At 51.4% G+C, this 17,543-nt stretch overlaps 1 protein-coding gene across 11 annotated transcripts in view; it reads left to right on the plus strand.

Moving 5' to 3' along the window:
* MACF1 (microtubule actin crosslinking factor 1) overlaps positions 1–17,543 on the plus strand; it is a 252,185-nt gene that overhangs the window by 18,703 nt on the left and 215,939 nt on the right. The window contains exon 1 of one of the 11 annotated variants that reach the window (XM_048825764.2): positions 55–229. The exons of the other annotated variants lie outside the window; for them this stretch is intronic. Within the exon in view, the coding sequence (XP_048681721.2) occupies positions 136–229 (94 nt within the window). The 5' untranslated portion in view covers positions 55–135. Of the gene's footprint in view, positions 1–54; positions 230–17,543 lie in introns of those variants that run through there. 11 annotated transcript variants of the gene reach the window in all.

Genomic DNA, 17,543 nt, shown 5'->3' on the forward strand with positions numbered 1-17,543 from the left:
GCGGAGGGAAGAGGCGCGGCGGAAACGCGAGCGGCGGACACCGGCCCTGGCCGCTGCAGCGCGCGGAGCCGGGCCGAGAGCGGGACGGAGCCTGCCCGCAGCCAGCCCGCCGCCGAGGCCCGGCAGGGGAGCGCCATGGCCGGCTACGTGCCCGGGCTGCTGCCGGCCAACCGCAGCCAGGAGAAGGAGTTCGTGCAGGCGTACGAGGATGTGCTGGAGCGGTACAAAGGTAGCGGGGGCGGCGGGGCCCCGGGGCCAGAGAGCCGGGGCTGAGGGAAACAGCGGGCGAGTGGCCTGAGCCCGGGCCCCGGAGCCCGGGGCGGGCCCGGTTCCCCCGCTCCCGGTGGGGTGGGGAGGGAGCCCCGGCCTGCCGCAGCCTTGGCCGGCCGCTCCCGCAGGCTCAGGCGCGCCGCTGCGGGGACACGGCTCCATGTAGCAGTTTCCGCCGGCTGCTCAGCCTGCCCCTTGCCCCGGGCCCTGTCCCAGCTGGGAAGATCAATGGGGCAAAGGCTGGGTTGGGGGAGGAGGAAGAGGAGGAGGAGGATGGAGCCCCGAGCCCCCAGCTCGGCCTCTGCCTCCTACAGGGACTCTAGCCTGGACGGCTTGTTTGTCCCCCCCAGTATCTCACTGGAGTAATGAGCATTGGGAGGCAGCTCCCCTGGCTGGATCTGTCTCTCCTTTTATTATTCAGCCCTGCGCACACAGTCGCATCATCGGGGGTGGACGCTGGCCCCTTGCGATCTGCCTTTCTCTTGTAGGCTCGCACACCTCCCACGAGCATCTCCTGGGAGGTGGTGATGGCTGCAAAGCCAGCCAGAGGCTTGTCTGTGGGAATCCAAAGCCATAAACACTTTATGGGTGACTGTTATAAACAGGGTCTCACTTTGTGTGGCTTGGTCAGTTTGTTTATCAGAGATAAACTCTTGGATAGTCCCAGCAAAGATGCTCTGCTTAGCCGGAGGGGGTGGCACCGGTAACCCTAAATTACTTCCCACCCAGAGGGGCTGTCACTGAGGTAGCTTCGTTTAAGGGCTCTTTAAAAGGAGGGTGGTTCTCCCTCCCCACGCAGTCACTAGTGAGTGTGTGGATGCTGACGTGAGGGCCCTGGATTTCTGAAGCCGTTGCCTGCATCTTTTAGGCAGCTGCTGGGGGTGTATGGCACAGGCAGTGAGTGTGCAGTTTTGATGTACATCGTCGGCCTCCTTGTTGTGCGCGTTTTTATTTTTCCCCGCAGAGATAGACTTGTCTGTGAGCCCAGATTTCTGCCCCACAGGGCTCCTATCACAGTGTTTCTGTTTTGTAAGTTTCGCAGCCAAGTCTCTTGAAACGGGGACTGTCCTGTCCAAAGGAGCCAGGCACTAACAGCATATGCTTCCGTTTCCTCTTTGCATGCTGAGACTGGGATATAATTGATTCTCCAGTCCTCTGATTCAAGGGGTGCCATTCAGAAATTCCAGAGGTGAGGAAAACACAGCTCCAGTGTCTATGCTTAACAGGGCTCTGGGAATAAAAGCCTTGTACAGCGTCTGGGAGTATCCTCCCAGAAAGGTGTCTAATAATGGAATCTGAAGATTTCAGTGCATTGCACGTATTCATTAGTTAACCCCTGTAACCGCAGTGAGGTAAATGCAGTAAACTGCTTGTTAGGTAGAGAAACTGAGGCCCAGATAACTTGTTCAGTGTTGCAGAGAGCCAGTGGCAGATCTGGGACTAGAACCACAGAGTCTTGACTTTAAGTTGAATAAATCCATACCACTTTGTACAGACTATTATGTTGCAAAAGGAAAGTAAAATCACAAGGCTACTTTTGCCTGCTCTAGTCTGACTCAGACCTCCTAGTGAAGGTTGATAATCCAGGGATGGGCAATTGCTCACCCCCACCCCATTAGTTAGCTTTCATGCTCAAACTGTAAATTGCTCTATTTAGTGGACATTTGAGACTTTCCTGGCAAAGATGAAAGCCCCACTTAGGCTAGTGTGGTTTGCTTGCTGGCTAATGAAAGCCAATAGCTACCTCGGCAGGAATTGTCAGTGTAGAAAGTGACCGATTCCATGCGGGAATAAACCTGTTTACGATGCCTGCTCAATGAAGGGAAATTAATGTTTAAACTGTAAAATGGCCTTTTTTCAGCATGGCATTCATTGCTTGGCTGTGGGGGCTGGGCAAGAGAATGTTACATTCTCACTGGAGAGTCATAGGACCTGTTCTCTCACTTCTTTCCATTCATTCCCCCCCCCCCACATTTTGTGATAAACAATTCAGCTTCTCCTGTCCAGAACCAGTTTTCCACTAGCCCCTTCCTCCAGTGGAGAATTTTCGATGAAATGTGAATTGAGAACGTGAATGTTTGAGAGTGGACGATTCTAGAGCATATTTGAGGTTGTTGTGTGTCATCTGGCCTGCAGGGTGGAGCAGCTGATGAGATTATAGTTCCACAGAGTCAATGAACAGGCTCTGACCCCTCTGGGCTTTCGTTTTGTCTGGGTGCAATTGACCCCATGGTTCAGTGGCAGTGATCCTTCTCTTTGGAGGGCAGGGAGGAAGGACACCTGACATTGTTCAAGTTGACAGCCTGCGTGAGAATGTAAATGCCTGGTTGAATCACTCGGAGAAATCTTTCATAATAACAGTGAGGTACTTTAAAAACTGCTGTTAAAATTAATCTCAACCACGGCACCTTCCATTCAAGGAGCAAGACTGGGCAGGTCTGGGTGCAGTGAGATCTGGAGTACAAAGGGTCCCTATGTGCGTGTACCTTCCCTGGGACGGACGTTTCAGGTGCTTTCATCCCATTTACAAACCTTGCCTTTATCTGGGTAGTTTGGGTCCATCAGAGTGCAGTTTCTGTGATCTGTTACTTTTCATGCCTTTCATTGTAGACTGATGAAAAGAGCTCAGATGGACAGATCTAGACATTGTTGGCACTGGGTTTTTGCTTCCCTCGTAACTATGCTACTCCAGCATGCAATACTTTTTCGCTAGGGGTTTGTACCAGTGGCTAAAAATCTAGTTTACACGGCAAGGCGTTAGTCTGTGAGCACGGCTGATGGAAGGTGACGTGATTTGCGCTGCGTGTCGAGTCAGTCGAGTCAAAGCCATGCTGGGTCAGTGGCCTGCACCGCTTTAACCTGCTTCTGTTTGATTCCTGGTCTGCCGTGGTTGGTGATGTCCATACAGTAGTGGGGGAAATGTTTGACTGAGCGGAGGTGTGAACTGAAGGCATTCTGATGACTAATCGGCAAGGGTGGTTAGCCTGCAGCATGACGGGTGGGAGTGTTAAGAAGGGGAAATGACTGGCAGATAATGACAAGGCCCAAGTTCCACCCTGCTGTGTTGCGTATGGTACCAAGCTGTTCCCATTGCCTTAGTCCTCTTGTGTGCTGGCATCCCAGGGCTCTGAATTCAGAGCTGCACTTTTGAAGCCAGTCACTCTACTAGAATGGTCCCAAAGGTCTTGGCCACCTGAGGAATAGCCCAGGGTGGCCATAATTGAGAACAAAAGCCCCTAGACGCACACCAGTTAAAAGTCCACAGGATACTGAGGGGTGTGTGACTTGCCTAACCCAGAGGTGCCAATACGTTGTCCAATTGAGAGCTGCATGGGCGATTTCTCAGGAGCCCCAGGACCACACCTAATATGCACAGAGTGGGGCAGATTTCAGCCACCTTTGTCTCATTGCTTGGCTACCCACATCAAGATGGAGCACCACATGCAGGGCAGTATAGCTTCTGCAGGCCATGTGTCCGTGATAATGATGAAAGCAGCTCTGAGCGGCTTTACAGAGCTCCACGTGTCACACCCCTGAGCCAAGGCATTGAGAGATGTAGTAGTTAGGTAGCTCTTTGTCCCTGAGTTACTCCCTTTGGATGCTGATGCCATGACTCTGAAGTGGCATAGAAAACCAGAGAGGTAGTTTCCAGAGAAAAGGGAAGTTTTGGCCAATTTTCTGCTGATGAATAATAAAATATTATGCACGTGTGCTAGGCAGTGTCTGCGGAGACCAGCCAGCAATGAGCTATTCGAGGTAATGCCACACAAATGTACGAGTGCAGAGCAGAGTGGGTTCTGTGTTCTGATTCAAAATCAGAGTCATGTTGGAAGGAGGAGATGGGACTTGGATTCCATGATAACATTTTGGTATCATAGAAATGTAAGGTTGGAAGGGATCTCAAGAGGTCCTATAGTCCATTATCCTCACACTGAGACAAGATTAGGTATACCTAGACCACCTCTAACAGATGTCTAACCCATACTCCTGGGGGAATTCTGCACCACTGCATGTGTGCAGAATTCATGTCCCCTGCAGATTTCTTTGCTTCCCCGCAGAAAAATGACTTTCTGACAGGTAATTTGCAAGAGCAGTCACGCACCACTCCCTAGCTGCACAGGTACGTAGTTTCAGGCAGCTGGTGGAGAGGTAAATCACCGTAGGGCTGGGGACATCCCAGACAGTGGCTCCTACCCTGAGCCAGGATCAGCTGCTAATCCCAGCTGGTCTGGAAGCAGGAGAGGATGGGACTTCCTCTTCCCTCGGAAAGGAGTGGCTGGGTCTGTGTCAGTCCCACTCCCAGAAACCTCCCCCAGTTGCATGAAGCTCAGCATCATCCTCTGCTTCCAGCCCTCATCGCTCCTCAGCTGTGCCCCCATCCGCCCAATCCCCGTGCATCCAGATCTCCCATACCCAGACATCACCCCATATACCCAGAACCCCCCTTGCCCTTCATACCCAAACCCCACCCCATTGAACCTCAACCCCTGCATCTGGAGTCCCCTGTGCCCAGACCCCCTACCTCCAGACCCCTACCCTTGCACCCAGACCACCCCACATTGAGCTCCCTGCACTCAAACCCCCACTCTGATGAGCCCTGCACCATCCTGACCCCCCACATCCAGACCCCCATGCCACTGACCCCAATTAGCTGCACCCCACCAAGCCCCACTCACCCAGCACCCAGACCCCCCTGCTGAGACTCCCTCGCCCAGGCCCCTCTACTGACCCCCGACAGCTTTCACTTGGAAGCCCCTGAAGAGTCCCAGTGCCCCTGCAACTGGAAACCCCACAACGAGCCTCTGGGCGTCCAGATCCCCCCCCACACCGAGGCTCCCCACTGAACTGCCTGCACCCAGATTGTCCCACACAGAATCCTCTTGTCCCACACCTGGATCCCCCCTCACTGATCCCCTCCACACTTGGATCCTGTTTGGTTGAGCCTGCCTGTCCCGCACCTGGCACAGAGGAGCAGGACCCCAGGGTGTTTCTGGGGCAGGCCCAGACCTTATGCAGAGTCAGGGTCAGGTGCAGCCTCACCACTGAGTCCATGTCCCCAAGATGGGTAGGCTGCAGGGTGATCTCCCACGGTCATGCACTGCCACTCTGGAGCCTCTGCATTTATTTATTGACAAATAAAACTTGCAGAATTTTACAATATTGTGCGCAGAATTTTTTGATATTTTGGCACAGAATTTTTTATTTTTTGGCATAGAATGCCCTTAGGAGTAAACCCATGCTTAACAACCTTCAGGGACAGAGATTCCACAACCTCCCTCGGTCACCTGTTCCTGTGCTTAACTCTCAGTTAGATGTTTGAAGAAATGAAGAGAAGTGTTGCATTGTGAAGAAAAGTGCTGCAAATGCAAAACCGTTAGTTACAGTCCCAGGTTGGCCCAAAGTCATGATTCATATTATTGCATACCTTGTACCACACAGCATTAAACGTCATTAGCATGTATACGGTGCTTTTCCTGTTCCAAGCATTTTAAATATTAGCTAATTTAATCTCCACTAAATCGTACCTTGGCGGTAACTATCATTAGCCCCACTTTACAGATGGGGAAACTGAGGCAGACGGGGCAAGTGACTTGCCCAAGGCCCACAGAATGAATCTGTGTTGGAGTCAGGATTAGCATTTGGAGGTTCCTAGCCCTCTGTTCACAGGGAGGCCATTTCTTTCCATGGTTTATTCGATGCTGTGTGGTCTCTGTTCTGTGGCAGGCGTACATTGGTTTTTCACTTGCATTTGCTCCCAGTTACCCCGGGCGGCTCTGTAGCATCAAGAACTGCTCTGCCATCGACTGGAAGGAGCTCTGGAATGCCCTCTGCTAGGAAGGTCAGTGAGGCTGATCTTTGCCCGCGGTGCGTTGATGCTTTAATTACAGCTGTTTGGACTGGTATGAGAGGTGATGACATGGTCACCTCAGTCGCCTAACCTCCCTCCTCCCTGGCTGCTTTGTCGGGCAGTGGCAGTCCCCCTTTGACGTGGGGATCCCTCCAAGGGGAGGCAGATTGTTCCAGTAAGGACCCTTCAACATTAGGGGATGCAATGCCCGGTACTGCCTCCCTGGGGAAGGGATTGCGCTGGCTGATACTGGAGGAACAATACATATGTTTTATAGACACTGAGCAATGCCTAAGGCCCTTAGCCTCAGCCTACCTCTCTCCTGGTGCTCGAGCGTTCTTTCCAATGGGCTGCTGCCCTACTCTGTAGGTGGCCCTCTCTTCCTCTTGACACCCATAAATCAGCTATGAGAGAGAGAACCCTGTGCTGGGGTCTTGCCTTGACATTGCAGGACCAGGGCATTTGGATTTTGATGCCTCTCTGCAGAGGTGGATGGGTCACTCAGCTCCTCCAGTCTGGACTAGGGGGAGGGCAGCTGTCTCCTGACTCTGGAATAGCTGTAGTAGTGATTATTTTGTCCTGCAAAGATCAACACAGTCCCTTCCTGGTGATGAAAGGACTGTCTTGGTTGTGAGTATTCTTTGGAGCCTGCAGGAGTGGGCTGGCCATGTGGCAATGGCTCCCCTCTCCTGGATGGGGAGTGGTGGTTTTCCCAGCTGCTGAGGGTTGAAGACTGAGCTGAAATCTCTCCCCCTTCCCCCACCTTAGTAGGTGTATTGAGACCCTGTTTTGAACGCGCCTCTCCTCCTGCAGGAACAGTTGCAGCAGCTGTATTGCATGCCCCTACCCCAATAGGTGTAGGGTCAGCCATGCTTTCCCGACAGTAACCGTGGTATGGGATTTGCTATAACAGATCAGACCTTGCCTCCTCGAGTCCAGTACCCTGTCCCCCAGTAGCAAGCACTGCCTGGTGCTCCAGAGAAAGACCTATCTCCTTAGGTAGAGCAGACAGTTGTGCAATGCTGTGCGTGGGTCACAAAATTGTCTAGCCCCTTCCTTTAAATCCACCCCTCCTGTTGGCCTTGGTATCCGCCTGCAGCCCAGAATTACGCGAGTGACTATGTTCCAGCATGGAGGGGCAGCGGACTGAGGGACTTCAGAAGGATGCAGTGGCTTTGAGATTTTGTGTGACCTTGGTATGGCTGTGTTGCCCAGGCTGTTTGAATCAGGGGTCACAGCAACTTGTGCTGGGGTGTGAGCCTATGTGCGGCTTTTATTTTTACTCAGGATGGAACTTGAGGTGTCTATGGAAGACGCTGTTTTACTCTTGTTTGTTTTGGGCAAGGCAATAACTGTTGTGGTTTGTTCTCGTGACGGGGATCCACCCTGCCTTGCCTCCCCAGGTTCCTGCTGCCTTCCCAGTATAATGACCACCTGTCTAAGGGGGGATCACATCCCCTGAGTTCTGATGTCTCTAGACACAGTTTCTCCTATTGCTCTTTTTACTGTGTGTGAGTATGTGTGTGTGTGTGTGAGAGAGAAAATATATTTAGGCCTGGTGAAAAATGCCAGATTATCAGCCCTAAAGCCTGCAGGTCTGGCTTTAGCCACAGAACTGGTACAATTCTGGGCAGTAGTGGGAGTTGGTTACTTTCACATTGCCTCATCCAGGTGTCTCAACCCTGATCTGCAGAGATCACCTCGAGGGGGCCAAAGCAGTGTCCACTCTCCAGGACCTGTTCAGTCCGATTGCTGCCAGTTGAGGTGGTTAGTGTGTCCTCTAGAAGCTGGACTGAGACCCACTGACTCACGTCATGTCTGTGTGTTCGTTCTTCGTATCAGGTGCCTTCACAGTGGTCATGGTGAACCTGTTTGCCTCCCTTTGCTCAGACAGCAGGTTTAGATTCTGAGGCAGATAGACGTGGCATGACTCATGCTGGGAGTGGAAGGTGCGTTGCCAGTAGGTGATTCAGAAAATATTTGATCTCTCTTCAATGGCTGATTTAATAGATTGCTGGCAACCAAAGTGTTTAGAAATGGCTTGTCCTGTTGAGTTTTGTCACAGTGCTACACCACCTAAAAAGGGGTATGTGTGTGTGACTTCTCATCTGGGCCTTTCCTCTTCTCCACACTACCCTGAAGTGTGGGATGATCTTTGATGCCTCAAATCTGCTAGTTTCTGACCATTCTCCTCACAAGCTAGTCACATTTGGTCAGCTCTGTTTAGGCTGCCCTGGAGATACCAAGACAAGCCAACATGATGAAGAAATCACTCCAGCCTCTCTTAAGAGGCGAGCATGAAAAGAATCTCTTTGTTGACTCCTGCAAGTGCTTATAACTCGATTGTTTTGATACCACAGTGATAGGTGCTGTATAAATATCTAAAATGGATAACTCCAGCTTGTGGCTGCAGCAGGAGATTTCAGTTTCCATCCGCAGCCGTCTCAGGAGCACATGGAGTAGAACTCTGAGACCTCTCTTCTCTGTGTGGGATGCAATTTAAGGAGGCTCATCCCAGTTTTGCCGTAAACATTGGCACACTGCAAAATCTGAGCAGGCACCAGTGCTGGCCTTAACAGAGGTCAGTGTGAGAACAATGGTGTTAAAAGGAAGAGGGATGGGACTCTGTTAAACCAGTTCCACTTACTGTGGCCGGCATAATTTTTGTCCGGAGGAATCCCAGCGGGTTTCATGAACAGGGCTCTTTGGAAAGAGGCATTAGCCCTGTTGCACCCCCAGTGTTGTGAAAGCTTTGGCGGCCTCCCCTGTTCTGAGGAGGTTTTTGGATTCTCTCTCCAGGGTCATGAGGGTATCTGATTACCCTGGTGAGTGGCGGCATGCACCTGAGTGGGTCTCTGCTGCCGCCCAGCTGGGTTCCTGGTATGGGGCAGTCTTCCCCTGCCAACATGAGCGCAAGCTGCTGTGTCATAGAGCGCAGGCAAGCATGGGCCAGGGACAGGAGTGCAGGATTAGGGGAGGAAATTGCAGCCAAAAAAAAATATACTCGATGCAGTAAGCAACTTTCTGGTTGCTGGGGTTAATATAATGCTCCTTGGCAGCCCCAGTAAAATCCCCTCTGTCCATGCATGACTGGTCCTCTGAAGCTTGTTCCTCATTTTTCCTTTGGCACCTGCTGAAAGATGACATGCTCCATCCCTTAGGTGCAACCCCCTTTTCAAACTCTTTCTCCCAGGTCTGCAAGCTAATCTGCTGTGCGTCTCAATTCTGCTCCAGCTGATTAGTGCCTCTGAATGTGTTGTGAGGCAATAGGGTTGGGATTCACACACCCCACCTCTGAGCTCAGCCGGAGCTGCATACCAGAGCACCTGAGCCACGACTTGCATTCCCAGGTTTTGAGTGCCGAAAGATTTACAAACTGGAGCAGGTGTGTCTGACTGCAGTGAGGTCATCGAACATGGTCTTTCCTGTTGGCTTTGGCGGGTTACAGCGAAGTCCGTCGTAAGCAGCTACCCATGAGAACTTGGGGGGAGGAGGAAGGGTGAAGTGGTCTTGAGTAAAGACTGGACAAAATTGGATTGGAAATCCTGGGGGATATGGCAAGCGGGTTGCTTATTGGAAGTGAGGGAAGGTTTCACTCTAAGCAGTGCATTGTGGCAAAGGGAATGATGAGTCCCTCAGCAACGAACTATTCTCTAGGAACAAGGCAGCAGCTTAAGTCCCTGAAAGCAGCAATCAGGATGGCTGGCAAATCACGGTACCAACACTGATTTGAGCAACTCGGGTTGCTTAAGAAGAATCGAGTAACTTCCTCAAAAAGCAGCGTGTCTGTTGGGATCGCATCATTCGTTGCCCACAGCTGTTCGGCTGCAACTTTTAGGGATGCTCTGCTCTCTCCACCCACCTTTCTGAGTAGAGTTAAACTAGTGAGGCTGAAATGTTATTGAGATGTTCTGTGTCTGTTATACATGCCAGGGCCTTCAATTTTCAAGTCCCGCCTGTCTGAGAGCGGGGGGGGGGGCTTTAAAGGGAGGTGGAGGGAGAGTGGGTTAAAGAGACAAAGCAACAAGTAAAGAATGTGGAAGGAGAAGAACACATGGATTGTAAGAGACCTTCAGTAAATCATTACTGCCCTTCTCCGGGCAACTAGGTTCTTCAGAGCTTTCACTTGAAAGGAGCCTCAGAGTTGCTGGGTCCTGCCGGAGGTTAAACCATTGAACCTAGTGCTGTAATAAATTATCTTGTGACTACAATGTGGTGCCGGTTTAACCTGAACTGGGCAATTCCCCTTACAGCCATTTAGGGCCCTCTTAGCAAAGCAGGTGCTGGTGCAAGGGTTGCTGGGGATGTTGTCATGCGGAGAATCGAGGAAGCTGGATAATACAGGCCTCTGTTCCAGGAGGAAGATGAATCCCCATGTAGATGTATTCTGTGAATGCCAGGCTTGGGGTGGGGTGAGGGAGGTGCACAGGGCGATGGTGCCCAGCTCTGTGGGGGAAGATTAGTGATTGGCCTGGCTTTGTTTTCCATCAGTCAAATATCTTTGACAGAGGATGATTACAGGGAATTGCTTGTGCCTGGTCCGTTGCAAATGATCCAATACTGAGTCCAGTGATTTTCTGAAATAAAGCTTAGACTTTCTTTTTCTGTCTGTCTTTCTTTCTAGCATCCTGGTTAATATTCCCCAGGAAACACACGTGAAAGCAGCACCTGGGGTACGCTTCAGTGTAGGGATGGGATTAACAAAGCCTTTTCTGCAGCCGGTGCTCCCCTCAGGATAGCTTGTAAATGTCTCATCGGGGCGAGGGGTGTGTCTGCCTGCGCTGGGCATTACCTGGGCAGTGTTTCTTGGCTGCCCCAGTGGACTGTGGTGCACAAGTTGTGTGCTTTTCCTGGACATGCTTGCTGGGGACCTGTTTCCTTTCATTTAATATCAGACCAACCCCTCTGCTCATCCCTGTCTCGGTCTGTCTGCTCTGCCTCTAAACATTTCTAACTGCCTCTCAGGCTCCTCTCCGCAGCGCACTTTGTTTGCTTCATTTGGCACGGGGCTGCCTCATGAAGTTCTGCAGCGGGGAGCGGATCCTGTCATATGCCAGCTGAGCTTTCCAAGGCTGGTGAGGCAATCGCTGGCTGCCGGTCAGGGCGGGGTGCTCGGTAAAGAGAAGCAGCGGTTGGTGTAATGATAGTGTACGTTGCACACCTTGGGGTGGAGGAAGGAGACTTGCTGGGAGCGGAACAGGGTGGGGGTGGCAGCGGGAGCTGTAATTACCAGGACTGGTTACAGCCTATCCTGCTGAGTTTGGCTCTTGTGAAGAGCCCTCTTGAAGGTGTCTTGGGCTGAGAGCCTTAGAAAAGCTGCGCTGTACAGTGACCTAAACGTGAGGCATTGTGAGACGCGCAGGCTGGCCAGAGAAAACCAGCTTCTTTCCTACCAGGAACAGGTTGTTCGTGCCTTTCCCACCTACAGCAAAATTGCACCAGCCACTGCTGCTTTTGTCCTGTGTGATTATTCAGCGGGGAGGTGGTGCGGGGTGCATCAGCTGCCCGGTTCCTGAGCTGTCAGTGGGATCTGGAGGGTGTGGTGAGAGGCAGAGCAGGCTCTTCCCTGCCTGCAGAGGGAATATCAGCTTCCTCAGTGATTGCCACCTGCTCCTACTGTTGCAGAGCCCATGGGCCTGTGTGTCAGCAGCATTTTCACTCCATAACATACTCCAGCCTAAAGGCCTCAGGGTGGCTTTCTCTGGACCCCACTCGGTCACTTCCCATTCAGCAAGAAGGGGGTCACCAGTGCAGCAGTACCAGGCTTTCATTCTCTGTAGGGCGCTGAGCTCACTCTGCATGGCCAGCAGTTCAGGGAGCATGAGACTTTTTTTGTAAACTGCTGTCCTCAACGTGGCAGCACATAGCGTAGGAGATGCATGTGGTCTGAGCGAGGCATTAAGAGTCAGGATGCCTGGGTTCTAGTCGGAGTTCTGTCACTGTGTGGCCTTGAGAGCCTCGGTTTCCCCATCTGTAAAGTGGGCATAAAACTTCGCTACCTCTCAGAGCAAGGCAGCTGTTTGGATTGAAAAGTGCTAAATAGTAATACTGCCTTATTACTTATTGCAAGTGCCAGGTTACTGGGACATCCGAGCTGTTCTTTTTGGGGTGGGGGGGGATAGTTCTGGGGAACACACAGTCCACGTGTTCTCCATTGTCTCTGGAACTACAGCTGCTGATGCTAGAAGGTTTGGCTTTTCTAATATAGGGGTTATGAGACCTCTTGTGGGAATTCTTCCTGGTTTGCACCTGCTGAAGGTTGGTTGGGGGGAGCTCCTTGGGAGCAGTCATTGTTCAGTACTGTACCTCTCCTATAAACAATGCACATTGCGGTGGGTGTTTGGGCAGAGCTAACTGGTGTCTCTGTCCTGATGGGATCATGTCAACTCCAGCCCACATGGTGCACATTTGGCTCTGGAATAGGGAGGATACATAGCAACGTCTGCGCTAGGCCTCAGATTTGTATCCCTTCATCTCTCTCCTTCTGAATCATTCTACCTGCAAAAACATTATCCTTTGATCTTGGGGAGCTGGGCTTACTGAATTCACTGGGTTTTTTAGGAACTGACCCTGAGCTCTCTTTGGTTCCAGATGATTGTCTATGGGCATTGCTGAAAGACTGCTGCTCTGACTCCTAGAGTTGTCCTTGCTTGTCTGGTGGGCTGGGATTGTTGCCAGCATTCAGAGCAGTTCTAAAGGCTGAACCCATAAAGAAAGAAACCCCTAAAGAGAAAGACCTAGGGAGACTGTTCTCTCTCCATCAGGCACCCATTGAGCACTTGCTGAGCAGGGCAAATGTTTGTGTTAATCAACTGGGAACTTCCACTCCACTTTAATAAAAGTTTGTTGTTTTTTGTATGTGAATTCCTTCCAGCCTTTGGATTCCTGGCATAGGTTACATCTTTCTGCAGACTTACAAGGCACTCTGCAAAATGTGAAGTTAGGCCTGTTCCCTGTCCCAAAGAAGTTTCAGTCTAAGCTTAATTGGCCACTAGCTAGCTATAGGTTTCAGAGTAGCAGCCGTGTTAATCTGTATCTGCAAAAAGAAAAGGAGGACTTGTGGCACCTTAGAGACTAACGAAGTGCCACAAGTCCTCCTTTTCTTTTAGCTAACTATAGGTAGGAAGGGTGTGGAGAGAAGAGCAAGGGGAAAAGGACTTCTGGGCAGAAGGGTTTTAAGCTGGATTTGAAGGAGAAAGGGGGAAGTTTGGCAGATGATAAGTGAGCGGCTGTTCCAAGCATAAGGGCTAGAAGGTGTGAAGCCGAGAGTGGTAGAAGGGGAGACTGAGGAAGCAGAAGAGAGGGCAGATGGGAGAAAACTAGTGCAGAGATGCAGGTAGACACAGAACTGTGGTGGGCTCTGACCTTGGGGATGGAGAGCTTGGATCTGTGGACACAAGCTGTGGGGACATGAGTGAGTTGGCAGCACGTGCAGGGGATGTGGGTTTTGGGGTGAGGCTGGCTTCTGTTTTTTTCTGTGTCCTAATAAGCGAGGATTTTATATGGGTTTTATACAGTCCCTTGAGTTCATATCTGCCCTGTAATTTCCTCTGCTTGTCAGAGACCCTGATCAGCTCATTCTGGGCTGCTGGGCTGTGTCACTTAGGAAGCATAATTAATTTTTTCTGTGTATGAAATGTAGCTGTTTTTCCATTTCCTAGTTGATTCTGTTTCCCTCCAATGAACTTAGAATGCCCTGCTAGAGGCCTTCAGGGTCTGGCCATGCCTACAAGGGGGCTTTCTTATACACCTCTCTGCTCCTCCACTTTCTGGGGCAGCTTGGCACCTGTGAAATATACCTTGTGGAGCTTTATTCCCGTTGGCACTTCCTGCCCCTCTGACACTGCAAGCAAAGTTCAGGGTCACTGGAATGTATCAATGTGCTGCATTGCACAATGGAGAGAGATGCTGGCGCTTAAAGTGAACAGCAGGGGACCCCTGGGTTGTGCCAGCTCTGCCACTGACTGGCTGTATGATCTTGAGCAAGTCACAGCACCTGTCTCTGCCTCAGTTTCCCCATCTACAAAATGGGTCAAATTTCCACCTGCGAGGGTTATGTCGCATGTGTCAGCAATGTTGGTAAAGCATGCTGGGCCCCTTGGGTGAGCACCTTCCTGCATCGATTCCCCCTTCCACTGCCTTTGCTTCTCACCTCGCGTCTCTACCGCTTTCCTCCTGTTTGTCTGGAGTTCTCTCATTAGTGAACCTAAGGGGCTAGATGGTAAGTTTAGTGGCATATTGAATGACTCTCTAATGAATATTTAAGAAGTTCTCGTCCTGGCTTGTTCCTTTGCTGCCTGTGTGTCTGTGACAGGAGTGAGACCAGGGAAGACGAAATGAGGAAATACTAGCCGTGGCCCTGCTCCGTCTCCTGTGGGCTGATGATTTGTGGCCCGCTTTGGCTGTGGTATGGTGGGTTTGTGGGGTTAGCGGACTGGAGTTCCATGGGCTGTCTGTTAGCAGCACAATCCGCTCTGCCTTGGCAGGGCCTGAGTGTGGCTGCGACCAAACAGTCTCCTTCCCAAATTCTTCGCACACAGCAAAGTGCAAAGGCCTGTGGGGCAGGACGGTTTTATACTGGCGGTCACTGCACTGGGGCCAAGAGCAGAGCCTGAGAGAGCCTCTCTGTTCTGAGCTACTTCTCTCTCCATCCCTCTGTCTCTTCCCTCCTCCCCAGGGCTGGGTTTGCCCTATTCTGCCCTACCCCGTCCCCCTCCCCATCTGAGCTTCTACTAACCTCTCCCAAACTCAGCATGCCTCCCTTCCCCACTGCCTAGAGTCTGAACCAGGTGCAAGTGAGAAGAGGGAGTTTTTTCCTTCAGCCACAGACCTGAAAGGGGTTTTTTACAAAGGAAGGGAAGTGATATCAGTATTGCTTGCCCTCTTTCATAGAGGGCAAATGCAGAAGCCCGGACAGGGAAGTGACTTGCGCAGGGTCCGTGACAGAGCTGGGACTAGAATCCAGATTTCCTGAGTCCCAGTCCAGGTCTGTTCACAGGCTCATGCTCCCCCCTCCGCCCCAGAGGCGAGTCTCCTTTTCTTTCACTTCCCCACCCTCCTTCTCAAGCTGGTTCTGCTGCTTCCTCCTGGGTCTGCAAGACCCGCAGGCCAGGTCGGTGTCAGAATCTTGTGCCAGTGCAGTTAGTGAAATGATTTTTTTTTTTATACAGCGTTTCTGCACCAGCCAAAGCCTTAGTGTAGACACAGTTTATACTGGCATAAAAGTGCTTTGGCTCTTGTAGCTTACTTCATTCAGGGAATCGGTAGAAGCTAAACCATCCGTAGCATGCTTTTACCAGTATAGGTGGTACCTACACTAGGAGGATTTGCGGGGATAGCTATATTGGTATAACCTTTTTCTGCTCCTCTCCCCTCCACCCCTTCCGGCCTCAGATGCGACACTGGGGCCATATAGCTATGCTGGTGCAGCTATGCCAACAAATCTTCTCTAGTGTAGTCTAGGACCTGGTCCACACTTGGATCTATGTTGGTTAGGGGCGTGATTTATTTTACTGCCACAGCTAGGTCAGTAGAAACCCTGGTGTAGACACTATTATGTCATTATAACTGTGCTTACACCAGTTAGAGGAACCAACATAATTGATCAGCTGTACCAGTATAAACCCTTTTACACCGGCACAACGGTGTTCGTGCTAGAAGGTTTTGCGGGTCCAACTATACCACTACGACTATACCCTCCTCATGTAGACAAGGCTCAGGCTTCCCTTGCTGCTCTGGGTGTTGCTTATCTCTGCCCTAGGTTCAGAGGAAGCTCTCTGCAGCATGCTTACTCTGAGCCTTTCCCCAGGAGCTGTGTCGCTCTGGTGACAATGTCATTGGTGCTAAGTCCGGGAAGTTAAATCCATCCTTGCTACCGTATCCCGACCCTTAAAGGTGACTCTAGTGGGGCTCTGGAGATCCATAGCACCGAGGCTGCTTCCAGGTGTCACCTGTTGAGCAAGGTCAGTGGATTCAAGATAGTTGTGATCACTCAGGGGATTATTGCAGGTGGCTCCATTGGAGCCAATATCAGCGGATTGGGATATTTCATCCTCACCGGCTGTTTGAGATGCTTTTGATTCTTGCTGCGGAGGGCAGTTGTCGGGCTGGGAGATCTTGGGATTCCGCAGGCAGGCAGACAGCTGGATGTACAGTAGCTATTCCAGAAGTCTACAGGCTCCCTTCCCATTTCTTCTCATCTCTCCCCTTCCAGCCTCTCAGACGGTTACACATGGGACGCTGAGCAGGCCATAATATCCTCTGCACAGAATCGGCCGCAGCTTTCCAAGGGCAGCTGGAGCAATCTCTCCCAGCCCTGGAATTTCAGTCGCTCCCTTGGAGTTTGTGCTTATGAATGGGATCTGGCAGGCTTCAGGCATGCTCCGTTAACCCTTTCTGGACCAGAGGGGCGCAAACAACCTTTCACTCAGACGAGAAGGCACAAACACAGCTCACGGAAAGTGACTTAAATGCTCCGGATGAGTTGTTTAAACCGTCTCAGAGAACTGGGGTGTCCCGGCAAGGCTGGGAAGTGTGAGGGCAGAGTAAGGAGTGGGGAAGAGTCCAGCACTGTCCTCTTGCACCCCCATAAAGGATTGGGGAGGGAAGGAGTTCAGTTCTCATTCCTTTCCCCCTACTCATGTATCCTCATAGCTGAGCTGTCTTCTAGCACCCCACCCCTCCCTGTGGCCATGGAAGTCCTGTTCCTACTAGTGCTGTTTCAAGCTGTTTTTGGACATGATTTTGCCCGAGCATGGTTGTGGCGCTTTGAGTTTGCACTCGGCGCTAACTTATTTACTCACCCTGCTGGAGCCGCTGCGTGACTTCAGCTAGGTCAGCTGCTCCCTCTGTGCATGGGCCTCCTGAGCAGAACTGGGGGAGGTATGGGGGAGGGGGGGTGTCTCCCACCAGCTGGTCAGACCCAGTGGTGGGAGCTCTTGTGTGGAACAGCCGTGGCCATCCCCGCCCCGTCATGTTGACTAACCCTGCTCAGTAAGACCAGCAGAAGGTGTGAGATCGAGAGCTGAGGGAGCCTCATGGAGAATGCCTGATCAGCAGCTCCCTCCAGTTCATAAGAAGGGAGCTCCAGTTTGAGCGTATCTGCTGGCTGCAGCCATATGGCCCAGGGCGATGGGCGTCTCCTACACAAACCTCTCCCAGAGGGTGTGGGGCTTTGTGTTAACACCAACACCTTGAATTGCACCTGGAAGCTTATGGGTAGTGCAGAGTCTAATACCTAGCCTAAGTTGCATGCATGTCTGGTAATTATGCGGAGTTGTCATGGCTGTGTCAGTCCCAGGATGTTAGAGAGAAAAAGTGGGTGAGGTAATATCTTTTATTGGACCAAGGTTGTCTCTCTCTCCAACAGAAGTTGGTCCAATAAAATATATTACGAGAGCTCTGCAAATCTGTGGAAATCCGCTGG

Source organism: Caretta caretta, chromosome 19, assembly GCF_965140235.1.
Source record: "Caretta caretta isolate rCarCar2 chromosome 19, rCarCar1.hap1, whole genome shotgun sequence".
Classification (NCBI taxonomy): Eukaryota; Metazoa; Chordata; order Testudines; family Cheloniidae; genus Caretta; species Caretta caretta.